The sequence below is a fragment of the Hypanus sabinus genome, chromosome 8, assembly GCF_030144855.1.
Source record: "Hypanus sabinus isolate sHypSab1 chromosome 8, sHypSab1.hap1, whole genome shotgun sequence".
NCBI classification, from domain to species: domain Eukaryota; kingdom Metazoa; phylum Chordata; class Chondrichthyes; order Myliobatiformes; family Dasyatidae; genus Hypanus; species Hypanus sabinus.
This window is the reverse complement of record NC_082713.1, coordinates 170,621,909-170,642,034: the sequence shown is the minus strand read 5'-3', so window position 1 is coordinate 170,642,034 and position 20,126 is coordinate 170,621,909. Positions and strand designations below refer to the sequence as shown.

Sequence of the window (20,126 nt, the reverse complement as noted above, 5' to 3'; positions counted from 1 at the left end):
GCCACTGCACAGGATCAGAAAAAGTTGTAAACTCAGCCAGCTCCACTAGTCTTGCAGCACTAAGGACATCTTCAAAAGGCGATGCCTTAAAAATGCAGCATCCGTCATTAAGGACCCCCATCACCCAGAACATGCCCTGTTCTCATTGCTAACATCAGGAAGAAGGTACAAGAGCCTGAAGACACACACTCAATGGTTCAGGAACAGCTTCTTCCCCTCCACCATCTGATTTCTGAATGGACGATCAAGTCGTGAACACCATCTCACTACATTTTTCCTCTTTTTCTGCACTATTTACTTAATTTATTTTACACACACTTACACTCACACACACACACACACACACACACACACACACACACACACACACACACACACACACACACACACACACACACACATTTATATAAATATACATGTCACCACGGTGTCAGCATAGCATGCCCACAAGTCACTAACCCTAACTGTACATTTTGGACTGTGCGAGGAAACAGGAACACCTGGAGGAGACCCTATTTTCACAGGAAGAACGTCCAAACTCCTTACAGACAATCGAATGAACTGAAGCGCAGACTTACAGCAGGTACTGTAAAGAGTTATGCTATCTGCTATGCTGGCATGCTGTTCCACCCACTTGTTACCCTGAGATTATTAAATTGCGGATGTCATTAGGGAGCTCAGTGCTTATTGCTCTTCGAGAAGGTGCTACTGAGCTCCCTCTTTGAACCACTGGGACCATAGGGGGCAACCTCAGAATACAAGGTGGAGACAGAGTGCTCGTGGAGAGGATGATTCCTACAATAGGAAAGTCTAGGACCAGAGGGCACAGCCTCAGAATAGAGGGACATCCCTTTAGTAGAGAGATGAGTAAGAATTTCTTTAACCAGTGGGTGGTGAATCTATGGAATTAAACCCATAAGACTATAAGATATAGGAGCAGAAGTAGGCCATTTGGCCCATCGAGTCTTTTCCACCATTCAATCATGGGCTGGTCCAATTCTTCCAGTCATCCCCACTCCCCCACCTTCTCCCCATACCCTTTGATGCCCTGGCTAATCAAGAACCTATCTATCTCTGCCTTAAATACACCCAATGATTTGGCCTCCACAGCCGCTCGTGGCAACAAATTCCACAGATTTACCACCCTCCGACTAAAGTAATTTCTTCACATCTCTGTTCTAAATGGATGTCCTTCATCCTGAAGTCGTGCCCTCTTGTCCTGGACTCCCCTAACATGAGAAATAACTTTGCCATATCTAATCTATACGGGCCTTTTAATATTCGGAATGTTTCTATGAGATCCCCCCTCATTCCGCTGAACTCCAGGGAATACAGCCCAAGAGCTGTCAGACGTTCCTCATAGGGTAACCCTTTCATTCCTGGAATCATTTTTGTGAATCTTCTCTGAATCTCCTCCAATGTCAGTATATCCTTTCTAAAATAAGGAGCCCAAAACTGCATACAATACTCCAAGTGTGGTCTCACGAGTGACTTTTAGAGCCTCAACATCACATCTCTGCTCTTATATTCAATACCTCTAGAAACAAATGCCAACATTGCATTCGATTTCTTTGCAATCAACTCAACCTGGAGGTTAATCTTCGGGGTATCCTGCACAAGGACTCCCAAGTGCCTTTGCTTTTCTGCATTTTGAATTCTCTCCCCATCTAAATAATAGTCTGCCTGTTGATTTCTTCCACCAAAGTGCATGACCATACACTTTCCAACATTGTATTTCATTTGCCTATTTCCCTAAACTATCTAAGTCTCTCTGAGACTCTGTTTCCTCAACACTACCCGCTCCTCCACCTTTCTTTGCCATGGATGGCTGTGCAGGCCAAGTCATTGAATATGTTTAAAGCAAAGATTGGTAAGTTCTTGATTAGCAAGAGCATCAAAGATTATGGAAAGAACGCAGAATGGGATTGAGAGTGTTGCACGGTAGTGTAGGTTAGCACATCATCGATCGGGGATCAATTCCTACTGCTGTCTGTAGGGAGATTAAATATTCTCCCCATGACTGCATGGCTTTCCTCCCACTTCCCAAAGATGAACTGGTTAGGGTTAGTGAGCTGTGGACATGACGACACCAAAGGGCTGCCCCCAGGACATCTTCAGACTGTGTTGGTCATTCACACAAAGGACTCATTTCACTGCATGTTTAGATGTTTTGATGTACTGTACATGTGACAAATGAAGTTAATCTAATCTTTATCTTTAAATCAGCCATGATCAAATGGTGGTGCACACTCGTTGGGCTAAACGGCCTAATTCTGCTCCTATATCTTGTTGTCTATTGCTTCTGGTAATGGAGAAACAGATAATTTTCCTTTTTCAGATGTTGTTTAATGAGGTTCTAGCCTCTCCAATCACGAGGTAGCCTCTGTTTCTCCAACAGACCTTCATTCTGACCTTATCCCCTCCTCCATTCTTACCTTTACATCCTTCGCAGGTGAGAGCATTGTAGTGATATCCAGAAGCCTTGTCTCCACACACGACACAAAGTTCGTCGCCTTTCATCTTGCCTGGGATAGTACCCAACCGTGGCTTCTTGGCGATGGGGACATCGCACTCTTCGGAGTCTTTGGGGAAGGCCCTGTCACAGGTTAACGCCTTCATGTCATACATGGGTGAGGAGTACCATTCTTCAGAGTACTGGTTGTAGTAGCTGTTGTTGGAGTAATAGGGAGGCACTGGCCCACACAGCTGCATCGAGGGCAGAGGCGTATTGGGGTATTGCATGTAGGCAGAAACATCTGGATCTGGCAGGGAGAGGCTGAGCTGGTCGGTCACGACATCTTTGTACAAATGAAACAGAGAGATAATCAGTCACTCAACCATTGACCACAGGATAAACTATTCACTTGATGGCAGGAGACAGAAGGTGGCTTTTTGGACTTGAGAGCTGTCATTGGCGGTGTGTCACAGGGACCAGTGCTGAGACCATCGGTGTTCCCTGCTTACAAAAATCCTGAAGATCTATCCCGGGCCATTACAAGGAAGGTATGACAGAGGCCATAATTCATTTGGAGTTTGAGGAGATTTTGGTATGTTACCAAAGACACTAACAAATGTCTTCAAAAGTACCATGAAGTGCATTCTGACAGGTTGCATCACTGTCTGGGATGGAGGGGCCACCGCACGGGATCAGAAAAAGCTGCAGAAAGTTGCAAGCTCAACCAACTCCATCATGGTCACTACCCTCATTCAACAACAACAGCACCTCCAAACAGCAACACCTCAACGACAGCACCTCCAAACAGCAACACCTCAACGACAGCACCTCCAAACAGCAACACCTCAACGACAGCACCTCCAAACAGCAACACCTCAACAACAGCACCTCCAAACAGCAACACCTCAATGACAGCACCTCCAAACAGCAACACCTCAACGACAGCACCTCCAAACAGCAACACCTCAACGACAGCACCTCCAAACAGCAACACCTCAACGACAGCACCTCCAAACAGCAACACCTCAACGACAGCACCTCCAAACAGCAACGCCTCAATGACAGCACCTCCAAACAGCAACACCTCAACGACAGCACCTCCAAACAGCAACACCTCAATGACAGCACCTCCAAACAGCAACACCTCAATGACAGCACCTCCAAACAGCAACACCTCAACGACAGCACCTCCAAACAGCAACACCTCAACGACAGCACCTCCAAACAGCAACACCTCAATGACAGCACCTCCAAACAGCAACACCTCAATGACAGCACCTCCAAACAGCAACACCTCAACGACAGCACCTCCAAACAGCAACACCTCAACGACAGCACCTCCAAACAGCAACACCTCAACGACAGCACCTCCAAACAGCAACACCTCAACGACAGCACCTCCAAACAGCAACACCTCAACGACAGCACCTCCAAACAGCAACACCTCAACGACAGCACCTCCAAACAGCAACACCTCAACGACAGCACCTCCAAACAGCAACACCTCAACGACAGCACCTCCAAACAGCAACACCTCAACGACAGCACCTCCAAACAGCAACACCTCAACGACAGCACCTCCAAACAGCAACACCTCAACGACAGCACCTCCAAACAGCAACACCTCAACGACAGCACCTCCAAACAGCAACACCTCAACGACAGCACCTCCAAACAGCAACACCTCAACGACAGCACCTCCAAACAGCAACACCTCAACGACAGCACCTCCAAACAGCAACACCTCAACGACAGCACCTCCAAACAGCAACACCTCAACGACAGCACCTCCAAACAGCAACACCTCAATGACAGCACCTCCAAACAGCAACACCTCAACGACAGCACCTCCAAACAGCAACGCCTCAACGACAGCACCTCCAAACAGCAACACCTCAACGACAGCACCTCCAAACAGCAACACCTCAACGACAGCACCTCCAAACAGCAACACCTCAACGACAGCACCTCCAAACAGCAACACCTCAACGACAGCACCTCCAAACAGCAACACCTCAACGACAGCACCTCCAAACAGCAACACCTCAACGACAGCACCTCCAAACAGCAACGACTCAACGACAGCACCTCCAAACAGCAACGCCTCAATGACAGCACCTCCAAACAGCAACACCTCAATGACAGCACCTCCAAACAGCAACACCTCAACGACAGCACCACCAAACAGCAACACCTCAACGACAGCACCTCCAAACAGCAACACCTCAACGACAGCACCACCAAACAGCAACACCTCAACGACAGCACCTCCAAACAGCAACACCTCAACGACAGCACCTCCAAACAGCAACACCTCAACGACAGCACCACCAAACAGCAACACCTCAACGACAGCACCACCAAACAGCAACACCTCAACGACAGCACCTCCAAACAGCAACACCTCAACAACAGCACCTCCAAACAGCAACACCTCAACGACAGCACCTCCAAACAGCAACACCTCAACGACAGCACCTCCAAACAGCAACGCCTCAACGACAGCACCTCCAAACAGCAACACCTCAACGACAGCACCTCCAAACAGCAACACCTCAACGACAGCACCTCCAAACAGCAACACCTCAACGACAGCACCACCAAACAGCAACACCTCAACGACAGCACCTCCAAACAGCAACACCTCAACGACAGCACCTCCAAACAGCAACACCTCAACGACAGCACCTCCAAACAGCAACACCTCAACGACAGCACCTCCAAACAGCAACACCTCAACGACAGCACCTCCAAACAGCAACACCTCAACGACAGCACCTCCAAACAGCAACACCTCAACGACAGCACCTCCAAACAGCAACACCTCAACGACAGCACCTCCAAACAGCAACACCTCAACGACAGCACCTCCAAAAACCAACACCTCAACGACAGCACCCCCAAAAACCAACACCTCAACGACAGCACCTCCAAACAGCAACACCTCAACGACAGCACCTCCAAACAGCAACACCTCAACGACAGCACCTCCAAAAACCAACACCTCAATGACAGCACCTCCAAACAGCAACACCTCAATGACAGCACCTCCAAACAGCAACACCTCAACGACAGCACCTCCAAACAGCAACACCTCAACGACAGCACCTCCAAAAACCAACACCTCAACGACAGCACCTCCAAACAGCAACACCTCAATGACAGCACCTCCAAACAGCAACACCTCAAAAAGGGAGCATCCATCACCCAGAGCATAACCTCTTCTCATTGCTACCATCGGGAAGGAGGTACACGAGCCTGAGGACACACACTCAACACTTTAGCAGCAGCTCCTCCTCTGCCCATGAACCCATGGACACTACCTTACTTTTCCTCTTTTGCATTACCCAGTGTCTGCACACCCTTGACAGGAGAACATCTGCAGATGTTGAAAATCCAAAGTGTCACACGTACACAATGCTGGTGGAACTCAGCATTGGTACTCTTTTCCATGGATGCTGCCTGGCCTGCTGAGTTCCTCCAGCATTTTGTGTTTTTTGCTAACACATCCTTTCTTACTTAAGGGGCCCAAATCTGCTCATCATGCTCCCAGTAAAAAGCCTCAGCCATATGGACACCTTGTGTTTACTTGCACTGAAGAGAATGCTGAAAATGTGGTACTGTTGCCCTGGCGCAGTGTGTTTTTACCATTAGCAGGGTCACCCATGCCCAGCAGGTCAAAGCTTAGAGGCCAGACTAACAGTGGTCCACCCATCCTCCAGGTTTGGCGGTTCAGCTCAGAGCTAATAACCCTGACTGGTCAAAAATTGTTACAGAAACAGCAATGAAGATGGAGGACCTTCACTGCTGTCCCAAGTGCCAGCAGTGTAACAGGCAGTCAGGAGTTGCCCTGTTGATCGAACTTAGCCAGAGTATTTCAGAATCTCCGCCATCAGATTTCTGAACAGACCAGAAGCCATGAGCACCTTCTTGCTTTTGCTCCTTATTTGAATGGCCTATTTGTTTTTTATATATACAGTGTTTCTTATTGTAACTTATAGAATTTTAAATATTGTACTGTACTGCTGCCACAAAACAACAAATTCCATGACATATGTCAGTGATTCTGATTCTGTACCAGGGTGAAGATTGCACTGGGGATCATGTGTTCTAAAGAAACACCAGTTTGTGCATATTCTTCATCAGCCAGTGCTGTAGCCTTTCTGTAACAGTGAAGGCAGCTAGCGGGGGTGGGGGGCATCAGGTAGGTTCTTTGCAAGGGGAGTCATGCTTCATGAGGGACAAAGCTACAAGGCTAAAAAGATCTGGACGGCTGCCATTTTACCGTCAGTATGAAACACTTGGGGAGTCCGTAGTGACCTTGTGTGTTTGGTGTCCAGAAACAGGAGGGGACAATAGGCCCCTAGTTTTAGTTCTGTCCTGGCCCCCAGTGGCCAAAGTACAGGGTGGAGAAAACTGAGACAGATACAATCTGGATCAGCTAAAGAAATGCTGAAGGAACTCAGCAGGTCAGGCAATATCTGTCTGGTGAAACATCTGCCACACTTCTCTGGTGAGGCTTCTCTTGGAGTACTGTGAGCAGTTTTGGGCCCCTTATCTAAGAAAGGATGTGCTGACATGGAAAGGGTTCAGAGGAGGTTGATGAAAATAATTCTGGAATTGAAAGACCTCTGAGCCTGTACTCACTGGAATTTAGAAAACCTATCGAATGGCGAAAGGCCTCGATAGAGTGGATGTGTGAAAAGGATGTTTCCTAAGGTGGGGGAGTCTAAAGCCAGAGGACTCTGCCTCAGAATAAAGGAGAGTTCATTTAGAATGGAGATGAAGAGGAATTTCTTTAGTCAGAGAATGGTGAATCTGGTGAATTTGTTGCCACAGGTGGCTGTGAAGGTCAAGTCTTTATGAATATTTAAGGCAGAGGTTGATAGATTCTTGATTAGTCTGGACATGAAGAGATATGGGGAGAAGGTTGAGAGAGAAAATGGATCAGCCATTCTGAAATGGCGGAGCAGACTCGATGGGTCAATTGGCCTAATTCTGCCAAATATCCTAATTCTAATCCTATATTTTATTGGCTTATGGTCTTATGATCTTATGGTAAGGACTTCATTCTCTAGAGCATAAGAGAATGAGAGACGATCTTGAAGAGGAATAGAAAATAATTGAGGGGTATGCAGTAGATCGGTTGAATGCAAACAGACTTTTTCCCCGTAGGTTGGCTGAAACAAGAACTAGAGTGATAAATTTAGGAATGTTGGATCAGAGTGTAGAATTGTTATTTTTCTTGTAGATGAGATTTCCTGTGCTTGCTTCTAATTTTATATAATCACCTAATTGTTCAGTATTTTTTCCATCAATTGCATAGCTGATTCTGCATTTTCTGGAAGCTTCTCCGTTTTTTTTTCCCCTGTAGCAGGAGTCATGCCACTTGACTCTGGCTATTTTATAGGTAACATCTTATCAATGGGATGAGCTTTATCTCCAATCAGATTCTGAGGCAACCACAACTCCTCTTTCCTTGTCTTTGTTCATTCTTTGTGCTTGTAGCACTTAATAAAATGGACATAGCCACCAGGTTTTAGAGTCATAGAACACTACAGCTCAGAAACAGGTCCTTTGACCCATCTAGTTCATACCAAACTATTAACCTGCCTAGTCACATCAAACTGCACCCAACAATAGCCCTCCACACCCTACTATCCACGCACCTATCCACACATCTCTTAAATTATGCCACATCCACCACTTCCATTGGCAGCTCATTCCACACTCTCACCACCCTCTGAGTGAAGAAGTTCCACCTCATGTTCTCCTTAAATAGTTCATCTTTCACCCTTAACCCATGACCTCTAGCTCTAGTCTCACCCAACCTCAGTGCAAAAAGACTGTTTGCATTTACCTATATATCACCATCATCAAAATGTGCCATGTGGTATGAAATGAGTGATTATGGTCTATCCATGACCATGATTGTTCTTGGCAGAGTTTTTTTACAGAAGTGGTTTGACCGTAAGATACAGAAGCAGAATTAGGCCATTTGGCCCATCGAGTCTGCACCGCCATTCCACCATGGCTGATCCATTTTTTCCTCTCAATCCCAATCTCCTGCCTTCTCCCTGTATCCCTTCATGCCCTGACCAATCAACCAGTCAAGATTCTACCAACTTCTGCTGTAAGTATACATAAAGAATTCCACAGATTCACCACTGGCTGGCTAAAGAAATTCCTCCTCATTTCTGTTCTGAAAGAACGCCCCTCTAATTTGAGGCTGTGTCCATTCAATAGGTTTCACCATTCAATAGGTTTCAATTAGGTCACCCTCATTCTTCTAAATTCCAATGAACAGAGGCCCAAAGCCATCAAATGCTCTTCATATGACAAGCCATTTAATCCAGGAACCATTTCGGGAACTTCCTTTGAACTCTCTCTCAACTTTCAGCTCATCTTTTGTAAGATAAGAGGCCCAAAACTGCTCACAATACTTCAGGTGAGTCCTCACCAGTGCTTTATAAAGTCTCAACATTACATCCTTGCTTTTATATTCTAGTCCTCTCAAAATGAATGCTAACTTCACATTTGGTTTCCTCACCACAGACTCAACCTGCAAATTAGCCTTTAGATTTCTGTATTTTCTCTGCATTTAGAAAATGGTCACCCCTTTCATTCCTTCCACTAAAGTGCATGACCATACACTTCCAGACACTGTATTCCATCTGCCTCTTCTTTGCCCATTCTCCTAATTTATCCAATTCCTTCTGAGGCCTCAATATTCCCTTAGAACTACCTGCCCCTCCACCTATCTTAGTATTGTCTGCAAACTTTACAACAAACCCATCAATTCTATCATCCAAATCATTGACATATAGCATAAAAAGAATCAGTCCCAACACAGACCATGTGGAACATTGCTAGAGACCATCAGCCAACCAGAAGAGGCTCCCTTTATTCCCACTCTTTGCCACCTGCCAATCAGCCACTGTTGTATCCATGTTAGAATCTTTCCTAATAAAAACACAAAATGCTGGCAGAACTCAGCAGGCCAGACAGCATCTATGGGAGGAGGTAGTGACAACGTTTTGGGCCGAAACCCTTCATCAGGAGGGTTTTGGACTCCCGATGAAGGGTTTCGGCCCGAAACGTCGTCACTACCTCCTCCCATAGATGCTGTCTGGCCTGCTGAGTTCTGCCAGCATTTTGTGTTTTTATTTATTTCCAACATCTGCAGGTTCTCTCATGTTGCCTTAGAATCTTTGCTGTAGCTTGTTAAGCAGCCTCATATGTGGCACCTTGCCAAACGCCTTCTGAAAATCCAAGTACACAACATCCACCAATTCTCCTTGTCTATCTTGCTTGTTATTTCTTCAAAGAATTCCAGCAGATTTGTCAGACAAGACTTTTCCTTGAGGAAACCATGCTGAGTACAGCCTTTTTTGTTATGTGCCTCCAAGTACTCTGAGACCTCATCGTTAATAATCAGCTCCAACATCTTCCCAACCACTGAGGTCAGACTAACTGGCCTATAGTTTCCCTTCTTCTGCCTCTCTCCCTTCCTGAAGAGTGGAGTGACATTTGCAATTTTCCAGTCTTCCAGAACCATTCCAGAATCTCGTGAATCTTGAAAGATCATTACTAATGCCACCACAATCTCTTCAGTTACCTCTTTCAGAATTTTTGACTGTCGTCTATCTGGTCCAGGTGACTTATCTACCTTCAGACCTTTCAGTCTCCCAAGAACCTTCTCTCCAGTTATGGTGACTTAACAGTTCATGGAACTTCCACCATATGGCATTGCCTTCTTCTGGGCAGTGTCTTCAAAAGATGGGCGACTCTAGCCATTATCAATGCTCTTCAGAGATTGTTTGCCTGGCATCATAACCAGGACTTGTGATATGCACCTGCTCCCATGGTTTCACATGGCCCTGATATGTGGTGGTGGGGGGGAGCGCTAAGCAGGTGCTCTTCCTTGGCCAAGGGTGACCTACAGGCTAGTGGAGGGAAGAATTCAGAAACCTGAGTGGTGACCTAATTGAAATCTATCAAATGGTGCAAGGCCTTGATAGAGTGGATGTGGAGAGGATGTTTCCTGTGGTGGGAGAGCCTAAGACCAGAGGACACAGCCTCAGAATAGAGGGATGTCCTTTCACAATGGAGATGAGGAGGAGTTTCTTTAGCCAGCGAGTGATGAATCTATGGAATTCGTTGCCACAGGCAGCTGTGGAGGCCAAGTCTGTATTCATCTTTAAGGCAGAGGTTGATAGATTCTTGATTGGTCAGGGCATGAAGGGAAATGGGGAGAAGGCAGGAGATTGAGGCTGAGAGGAAGATTGGATCAGCCATGATGAAATGGCAGAGCAGACTCAATGGGCTAAATGGACCTAATTCTGCTCCTATATCTTTTGGTCTTATTATGGTCTTACACCTTCTTTGGTAGAGACGTATCTCTACCTCACCCAATGGTGACCTGCAGCCTAGCACAGGGAAGGAGCACCTCACACCAACTTTGTAGAGATGTATCTCCACCCTGCCAGACATACTCTATCTATGTCCATCATAAATCTATATATCTCTATCAAATCTCCCCTCACTGGGACTATTCAAGGACATTTTCAACTTCTCACTGCTATGGTCGGAAGTTCCCACCTGCTTCAGATAGGCAACAATTATACCAGTGCCGAAGAAGAGTAGTGTGAGCTGCCTTAATGACTATCTCCCAGTAGCACTCACATCTACAGTGATGAAATGAAATGAGAGGTTGGTCATGGCTAGAATCAACTTCTGCCTCGGCAAGGACCTGGACCCACTGCAATTCACCTATTGCCAGTCATTGGCTCTTCACACGGCCCTAGATCACCCGGACAATACAAGCACCAATATCAGGATGCTGCTCATTGACTATAGCTCAGCATTTAACAACGTCATTCCCACAGTCCTGATTGATAAGCTACAGAACCTGGGCCTCTGAAAATGGATCCTCAGCTTCCTAACCAGAAGACCACAGTCTGTGCGGATTGGTGATAATATCTCCTCCTCGCTGACGATCAACACTGGTGCACCTCAGGGGTGTGTGCTTAGCCCACCGCTCTACTCTCTATACCCATGTCAGTGTGGCTAAGTATATCTATAAATTTGCGGATGATACAACTATCGTTGGTAGAATCTCAGATGGAGTTAAGACGGTGTACAGGAGTGAGATTTACCAGCTAGTTGAGTGGGGTCGCAACAAAAACCTTGCACTGAATTTCAGTAAGATGAAAGAGCTGATTGTAGACTTCAGGAAGGGTAAGATGAGGGAATACAAACCAATTCTCACAGAGGGATCAAAAGAGCAGAGACTGAGCAATTTCAAATCCCCAGGTGTCAAAGATCTCTAACCTGGTCCCAACATATTGATGCAGCTATAAAGAAGGCAAGACAACAGCTATATCTCATTAAGAGTTTGAAGAGATTTGGTTTGTCAACTAAAATGCTCAATAACTTCTATAAATGTACTGTGGAGAGCATTCTGACAAGCTACATAACCATGTGGTAAACACAAAGTACACTGCAGATGCTGTGGTCAAATCCACACGTACAAACAAGCTGGATGAACTCAGCAGGTCAGGCAGCATCCGTTGAAATGAGCAGTCGTTGAAAAGCCGAGACCCTTCGTCAGGACCATTTGGTACAGGGCGGGGGGTGGGGGGAGGAGTGAGGCTACTGCACAAGACCGAAAGAAACTGCAGAAAGTTTTAAAGTTAGCCAGCTCCATATTAGGTACTAGCCTCCATAGTACCCAGGACATCTTCAAGGAGTGGTGACTCAGGAAGGCAACGTTCATTATTAAGGATTCCCATCACCCTCTTCTCATTGTGACCATCAGGAAGGAGGTACAGAAGCCTGAAGGCACACACTTGGTGGTTCAGGAAATCCAGAGCAACTCACACAAAATGCTGGAGGAACCCAACAGGCCAGGCAGCACCCATGGAGGGAAGTAAACGGTTGACAATTCAGACCAAGATCCTTCTCACCTATCACCTGCTGGCATGTATTCCTCCCTCTTCCACTATCTACTTCTTCTGTTCCCTCCCTTTCCAGTGTTCAGAAGTTAGTGTTAACTTGTTGTGACTCCCCCCACAGATGCTGCTCGACCTGCTGAGTTCTTTCAGCAAAGCTGTTTGTCCCTGCTCTATTTGAAGGGCACTTCATCAATACCAACTGAAGACACAAGAGATTCTGCAGATGCTGGAAATCCAAGGCAACACACACAAAATGCTGGAGGAACTCAGCAGGTCAGGCAGCATCTATGGAAATGAATAAAGCTGTTAACATTTCAAGACTTCTCATTAGGACTTTGAAAAGATATTGGGACAGGTACATGGATAGGAAAGGTTTACAGGAACTTGGGCCAAATGCAGTGAAATGGGACAACACAGATAGATATCCTGACTGGCATGGACGAATTGGGCCATAGGCCACATGACTTGATGATCTAACTTGGGAAGAGGAGGTTACAGGGATAATTAATAGGATCTGAACTGGCATGAACTCAGCAGGTAAAGAAGCCTCCCTTTATCAGAAGGAAATGTGTGCTAGTGCACAATTCACAAAGGAGTCACATACAGGAAACAGTGAATAATTTGGAAAGCAAAGAATAAAGTTATTGTTGCCATGGGATCTGGTTACAAAAGTAAGGAACTTATGCTTGAGTAATCGAGGGCATTGGCAAGACTGTGTGCAGTGCTGGCTGGTCTCCATACGAAGGGATGGATGTAAATTATTTGGCAGCTATTCAGAAAAGATTTGCTAGACCAATGCCTGGGATGGGCAGTGGAGAGGCCAGGCTGGGTGGGACAGGCCTGTAGAAGGTGGGGTTCCAATGAGCAAGAGCAAGAGTTGATTAAAGCATCTTAAGATCGTTGGATGTTTCCCCTGGCGGGGGAAGCAGATACTCCGGGTGTCTCTAGTTCTAACACGAGGAAATCTGAAGATGCTGGAAATTCAAACAACACACACAAAATGCTGGTGGAACACAGCAGGCCAGGCAGCATCTATAGGGAGAAGCACTGTTGACATTTCGGGCCGAGGCCCTTCGTCAGGACTCTAGTTCTATAAGTTTGTACAGATTCGGCTTGTCATCTAAATATCAACGCACAGTAAAGAGTACCCGAACTGGTTGCATCACAGCCTGATATGGAAACGCCAATGACCAGAAAAGGAAAAGGCTACATAACGTGCTGGATGCGGTCCACTCTGTGACGGGCAAAGCCTTCGCCACCATTGAGAGCAGTTACAAGCAGAGCTGCCACAACAAAGCAGCATCCATCATCAGGGTTCCCCTCCAACCAGACTATGCACCCTGCTCACTGCTCCCATCAGGACTCAGGTCCCACACCACCAGGTTCAGTCACAGTTATTACCCCTCAACCACCAGGTCCCACACCACCAGGTTCAGTCACAGTTACTACCCCTCAACCATCAGGTCCCACACCACCAGGTTCAGTCACAGTTATTGCCCCTCAACCATCAGGTCCCACACCACCAGGTTCAGTCACAGTTATTACCCCTCAACCATCAGGTCCCACACCACCAGGTTCAGTCACAGTTATTACCCCTCAACCATCAGGTCCCACACCACCAGGTTCAGTCACAGTTATTACCCCTCAACCATCAGGTCCCATACCACCAGGTTCAGTTACAGTTATTACCCCTCAACCATCAGGTCCCACACCACCAGGTTCAGTCACAGTTCTTACCCCTCAACCATCAGGTCCCACACCACCAGGTTCAGTTACAGTTATTACCCCTCAACCATCAGGTCCCACACCACCAGGTTCAGTCACAGTTCTTACCCCTCAACCATCAGGTCCCACACCACCAGGTTCAGTCACAGTTCTTACCCCTCAACCATCAGGTCCCACACCACCAGGTTCAGTTACAGTTACTACCCTCAACCATCAGATGAGGTAAAAAAGGCTTTGGAACTTTTTTCCTTTGGAACCAGAATATTAGAATATCTTTAAGGTAGAGATTGATGGATTGTTGATAAAGAAGGGGGTGAGAGGTTATTGTGAGGAGTTGGGTTGTATTATCAGAGATGCCAGCTTGCTCACAAGAGATTCTGCAGATGCTGGAAATCCAGAGCAACACACACAAAATTCTGGAGGAACTCAGCAGGCCAGGCAGCATCCATTGAGGCTGGTCATGGGTTAAGAGTGAAGAGTGAAAGGTCTAAGCGGAACATGAGGGAAACCGCTTCACTCAGAGGGTGGTGAGAGAGTGGAATGAGCTCGATTTCAACTCTTGAGAGAAGTTTTGATAGGTTCGTGGACAGTAGGGGTATGGAAGGCTATGGTCCTGGTATGTGGACTAGATGGATTTCTGTGTTGTACTTCTCTATCTATGAAAAGGAATAGAAAGTCAAAGTTTCAGGCCAAGACCCTTCATCAGGACTTCTTGATGTTCTCAGGTTCCGGAATAAACACCTGAGACACTTTCCCCTGTGAGTGACCTATACAGACGGGAAAACTCAAGGCTTTTGTAGAAGAATCATGAAATATTTTTCCACTGGTAAATTACAACATTCTTTGCCAGGTATAACACCACACAGCTATCGTCTTTATACCTACAATACATGTGTTACTTTGGATTTCCAGTATCTGCAGAATCTCTTCTGTTTAGGATATTTCTTCCCAGTTTTAAGCTTATCATTATGAACATTCTATCACTGAAAGATAAATTTCACCAAATTAAAAATGAAACTGTATAAACAATGTTATTCAATAGTCAAAATCAATTAAAAGCCTTTGTGAAACTTTTGGATACATTTTACTCTGTAAAGAGCGTTAAGTGCATTGGCAATCACTGCCTTGTGATAATCTGACACTAATCTGTGCCTCATACAGGCTGGCGTCCGAACCACTCCTACCTTCCAGAGTCTTCATCGTCAGCCACTCGGTGAATGTGAAAGCTCCCTCTGGAACTGCTTACCTCCGACAAATAGTTGCTGCCGGCAGAATTTTATTCCAGGCAGCAGGAGTTTTGCAAACCCTTCACAGGCTAGAGAACAAGGAAAGAAATCTTCCCTGCCTAAAGCTTTTTAAATGACTTCCTCAGATTAATTGTTTGGTTAGGTCAGAGACGAAAGGTTACTGAAGATTACTGATTAACTCACTCTACACAGGCAATGATATCAGGCTGCTGGGAACACCTGACATTGGAATTCCTCTCACTCATCCATGTGTTCAGAGCCAGCCTGAGCCGAGCCTTAGGTCGCACATCACCACGTTCAGGAACAGTTGTTTCATTCTATTTTACTTATTTATTTAGAGATTCCTTCCAGCCCTATGAGTGCGTTGCCCAGCAACCCCCAATTTAACCCTCACCTAGTCACAGGTCAATTTCCAATAAGCAATTAACCTACTAACAGGTATGTCTTTGGACTGTGGGAGGAAACTGGAGCACCCAGAGAAGACCCACGCATTCCATGGGGAGGTCATACAAACTCCTTACAGAGGACGTCGGAATTGGAATCTGAATTCTGGCCATCCCATCTTTTTATTCTGGCATCTTCCCCCTTCCTTTCCACTCCTGAAGAAGGACCTTGGTCTGAAAGGTCAACTGTTTATTCAGTTCCATAGATTCTGCCTGACCTGCTGAGTTCCCCCACTATTTTGTGTGTGTTACTGTGGATTTCCAGCATCCCGAGCTGTAATAGTATTGCGCAAACCACTACGTTACCATGACGCTTTGTGATGTAGGTTTTCATTGATTCTATTGTAGTTCTTTGTTCTATCATAATGCCTGTGAGAAAATAAATCCCAAGGTTGTATATGGTGATATAGATACACTTTGATAATAAAAATACTTTGAACTTTGAACATAGGGACTCACAGTGGGTGTGTTGAAGTTTGAAGTTAATACCATTTTGGAACATTTACACCAAGTATCTCAGAGAACTGTGGCTCTGAGCTCCATAACCCAGGGCGACACCTGGAACAATGCCATCAGCTGATGGGGAAATGGAATTCCTCCCAGAATGAGGGTGGGAGATCCCAGTACACAGGACAGGAGTGTTCCTTGTGTTCTGGATAATCATTACCTCAGGTGGCACCAGGGAAGTTGCTAACCTAACAATTATTCCTCCAGCATTTTGGTTAAAAGCTAAGATTAGAGTCATTGAGCCATAGGCAACTACAGCACAGAAACAGGCTCTTCAGCCCATCTAGTCCATGCAGAAACATTTAAACTGCTTAACCCCTTTGACCACACCAGGACCTTAGCCCTCCATACCCCTTCCATCCATGCACCTATCTAAACTTTTCTTACACATTGAAATTGAGCTCACATCTTTCATCTGTGCTGGCATCTCATTCCACATTCTCATAACCCCCTGAATGATGAAATTTCCCCTCATGTTCCCCTTAAACATTTCACCTTTCATCCTTAACCCATGACCTCTGTTTGTAGCTTTAAACTCCCGTGGTCATTTCATTAGATACACCTGTACACCTGTTCATTAATGCAAATATCTAATCAGCCAATCATGTGGCAGCAACTCAATGCACCAAAGCATGCAGACATGGTCAAGAGGTTCAGTTATTGTTCAGCCCAAACATCAGAATGTGGAAGAAATGTGATCTAAGTGGCTTTGACAGTGGAATGATAGTTGGTGCCAGATGGGGTGGTTTGAGTATCTCAGAAATTGCTGATCTCCTGGGATTTTCACACATAACAATCTCTAGAGTTTACAGAGAATAGTGTAAACAATAAGCAAACAAAAAAATCCAGTGAGCAGCAGTCCTGTGGGTGAAAAAGTCTTGTTAATAAGAGAGGACAGAGGAGAATGGCTGGACTGGTTCAAGCTGACATTAACTTAAATAAACACTGTGATGTGTTTATTTAAGACTGTGGTGTGTAGTAGAGATCTCTAAATACACAACACATCGAAACTTGAAGTGGATGGGCTACAGCAGCAAAAGACCACAGACATACACTCCTTGGCCATTTCATTAGATACATGAGGAGTCCAGTAAAGTACTACTGATTACAAATGCTCTTGAATATTAGATTTACTTTGAGTGGTGAGATCTTGGAGTGTGCAGAGCAGTTTGTGACAGGGACACAAACCTTTGTGTTGTCATTATGATCTTACCAAAGAACGATGAATCAGTGAGGCAAAATCCTTCTGACACGGGAAACTGGCCACGTCCCAGCATCTTCACCTCTGGCCCATCCAGGCGTATCGGCCCAGCGGCTACAACTCTGCAACACAGGTCATAAAACACGTTACCGAGGCACTTTGTACATCTGTTTTACTTACAGACGCAAGAGATTCTGCAGATGCCGGAAATGCAGTTCAACACACCCACGATGCTGGAGGAACCCAGCAGGTCAGGCAGCCTCTATGGAGAGGAATGAGCAGTTGAGGCTTTGGGCCGAGTCCCTATATCAGGACAGGAGCGGAAGAGGGAAGAGGCCAGAATGAGAAGGGTGGAAGTAATTACCTCCCTGGTTGTGTGGTAACAGACTCCAGACCCTGATGTAGTAGATATTTTATTTGTCATGTACATGAGAATTTAAAGCAAAATGTGTCATTTACATCAAATCGGTGAATATTGTGCTGCAAGTGCAGCCACACTTCCGCTGCCAACACAGCATGGCCAGGGCTCACTAACCCTCAACCGGACGTGTTTGGACTGTGGGAGGAAACCGGAGCAGCCGGAGGAAACCTACACTAGACTATGTGAGACAGCACAAGACTACACAAAACTACATAAAACAACATAAAAACTGCACTAGACTACAGACCTGCACAGGACTACATAAAGTCCATAAAACAGTGCAGGGCAGTACAATAATTAATAAACAAGACAATAGGCAGAGTAGAGGACAAATTACAATAAATGATGTCGATGTCAGTCTAGACTCTGAGTATTGAGGAGTCTGATGACTTGGGGGAAGAGACTGTTGCAGTCTGGTCGTGAGAGCCCGAATGCTTCGGAGCCTTTTGCCAGATGACAGGAGGGAGAAGAGTTTGTATGAGGGGTATGTGGGGTCTTTCACAATACTGTTAGCTTTGCGGGTGCAGCGTGTGGTGTAAATGTCTGTTATAGTGGGAAGAGAGACCCCGATGATCTTCTCAGCTGACCTCACTATCTGCTACAGCGTCTTGCGATTCGAGACGGTGCAATTCCTGAACCAGGCAGTGATGCAGCTGCTCAGGATGCTTTCAATACAACCCCTGTAGAATGTGATGAGGATGGGGGGGCGGGGGAGATGGACTTCCCTCAGCCTTCGCAGAAAGTAGAGACACTGCTGGGCTTTCTTTGCTATGGAGTTGGTGTTGAGGAACCAGGTGAGATTCTCCACCAGGTGAACACCAAGAAATTTGGTGCTCTTTATGATCTTTACCGAGGAGCTGTCAATGTTCGGCGGGGAGTGGTCGCTCCGTGCTCTCCTGAAGTCAACAATCATCTCTTTTGTTTTGTTCACATTCAGAGACAGGTTGTTGGCTCTGCACCAGTCTGTTAGCCGCTGCACCTCCTCTCTGTAAGCTGACTTGTCGTTCTTGCTGATGAGACCCACCACGGTCGAGTCATCGGCGAACTTGATGATGTGGTTCGAGCTGTGTGTTGCAGCACAGTCACAGAGTGAACAGCAGTGGACTGTGCACACAGTCCTGGGGGTGGGGAAACAGTCCCTATATATACCTAGGGTCCCTAAGACTTTCACACAGTACTGTAGTGTATTACACTGTACTGCTGAAAAAGCAAATTTCATGGCATACTGTATGTGAGTGATGATAAAGTTGATCTGATACGGGTCTCTACTGTGGTCTGAGACTGGGAAGGGAGCAGAGAGGAGAATCATGGTTGGGAAAGGGGAAAGGAGAGGGGAGAGATTAGGAAGCACCAGAGAAACATTCTGTAATGATCAATAAGTCAGTTGTTTGAAATCAAATGACCTTGCCTGGTGTCTCAGGACTGGGTGTGTCTACACCCGTGTTACTCCCCACCCGGGCATTCCTTCTCTACCACCTGCCCAACACCCCTCCCAGCATCCCTTGCTCCTGTCAGATTTAAAAACTCGCTCTTTGCTCCATGTTGTTAATACAGTACAGTGTAAAAGTCTTAGGCATCCTAACTATAGATAATTATCTAAGTTTTTTGCAGAGTTCTCTACATGGACGTCATACAAAGGGAAAATGGGTATCGTTCCAGTTATTTACCTAGACAATTCTGGGACAATTGTTGGGCACATATTATCAGCCACGTTCCTTGCACTATAGGAGTGTAAAGATTTTGTTTACATAAAGATAAAGTTTAGCTTTATTTGTTACCAAATATACAGTGGAATGTGTCATTTGCTTCATCGACCAGCACAGTCTGAGGAACACATGCTTCTGGCACTAAAACAGCATGTCCACAACTTACCAATCCTAACTCATACTTCTTCTGAATGTGAGAGGAAACTGGAGAAAACACACATCAAGGAGGGAATGTACAAACTCCTCACAGACAGCAGTGGGAACTGAACCTTGATCGCTGGAGCTGTAAAGCATTCAGCTTACTGCTGCGTTGCTGTGCCTCTCCTAAGCTATGCAGACAGACAGGCAGACAGACAGACAGACAGACAGACAGACAGACAGATGGACAGACGGACAGGCGGACAGACAGACATACTTTATTGATCCCGAGGGAAACTGGGTTTCGTTACAGCCGCACCGACCAAG

General features: G+C 45.9%; 1 protein-coding gene across 4 annotated transcripts in view; it reads right to left on the bottom strand.

The window, feature by feature from the left end:
- Positions 1-17,656, bottom strand: part of nr1h4 (nuclear receptor subfamily 1, group H, member 4) — an 81,030-nt gene extending 63,374 nt beyond the window's left edge. For 2 of the 4 annotated variants that reach the window (XM_059978551.1, XM_059978552.1), the window contains exons 1-2: positions 17,547-17,656; positions 2,436-2,798 (exon numbers count right to left, since the gene is read on the bottom strand). In XM_059978551.1, the coding sequence (XP_059834534.1) occupies positions 2,436-2,798; positions 17,547-17,610 (427 nt within the window). In that variant the 5' untranslated portion in view covers positions 17,611-17,656. Of the gene's footprint in view, positions 1-2,435; positions 2,799-15,320; positions 15,536-17,546 lie in introns of those variants that run through there. The other 2 variants (XM_059978555.1, XM_059978554.1) reach the window with 2 other exon arrangements.
- Between the last annotated feature and the right edge of the window lie 2,470 nt (positions 17,657-20,126).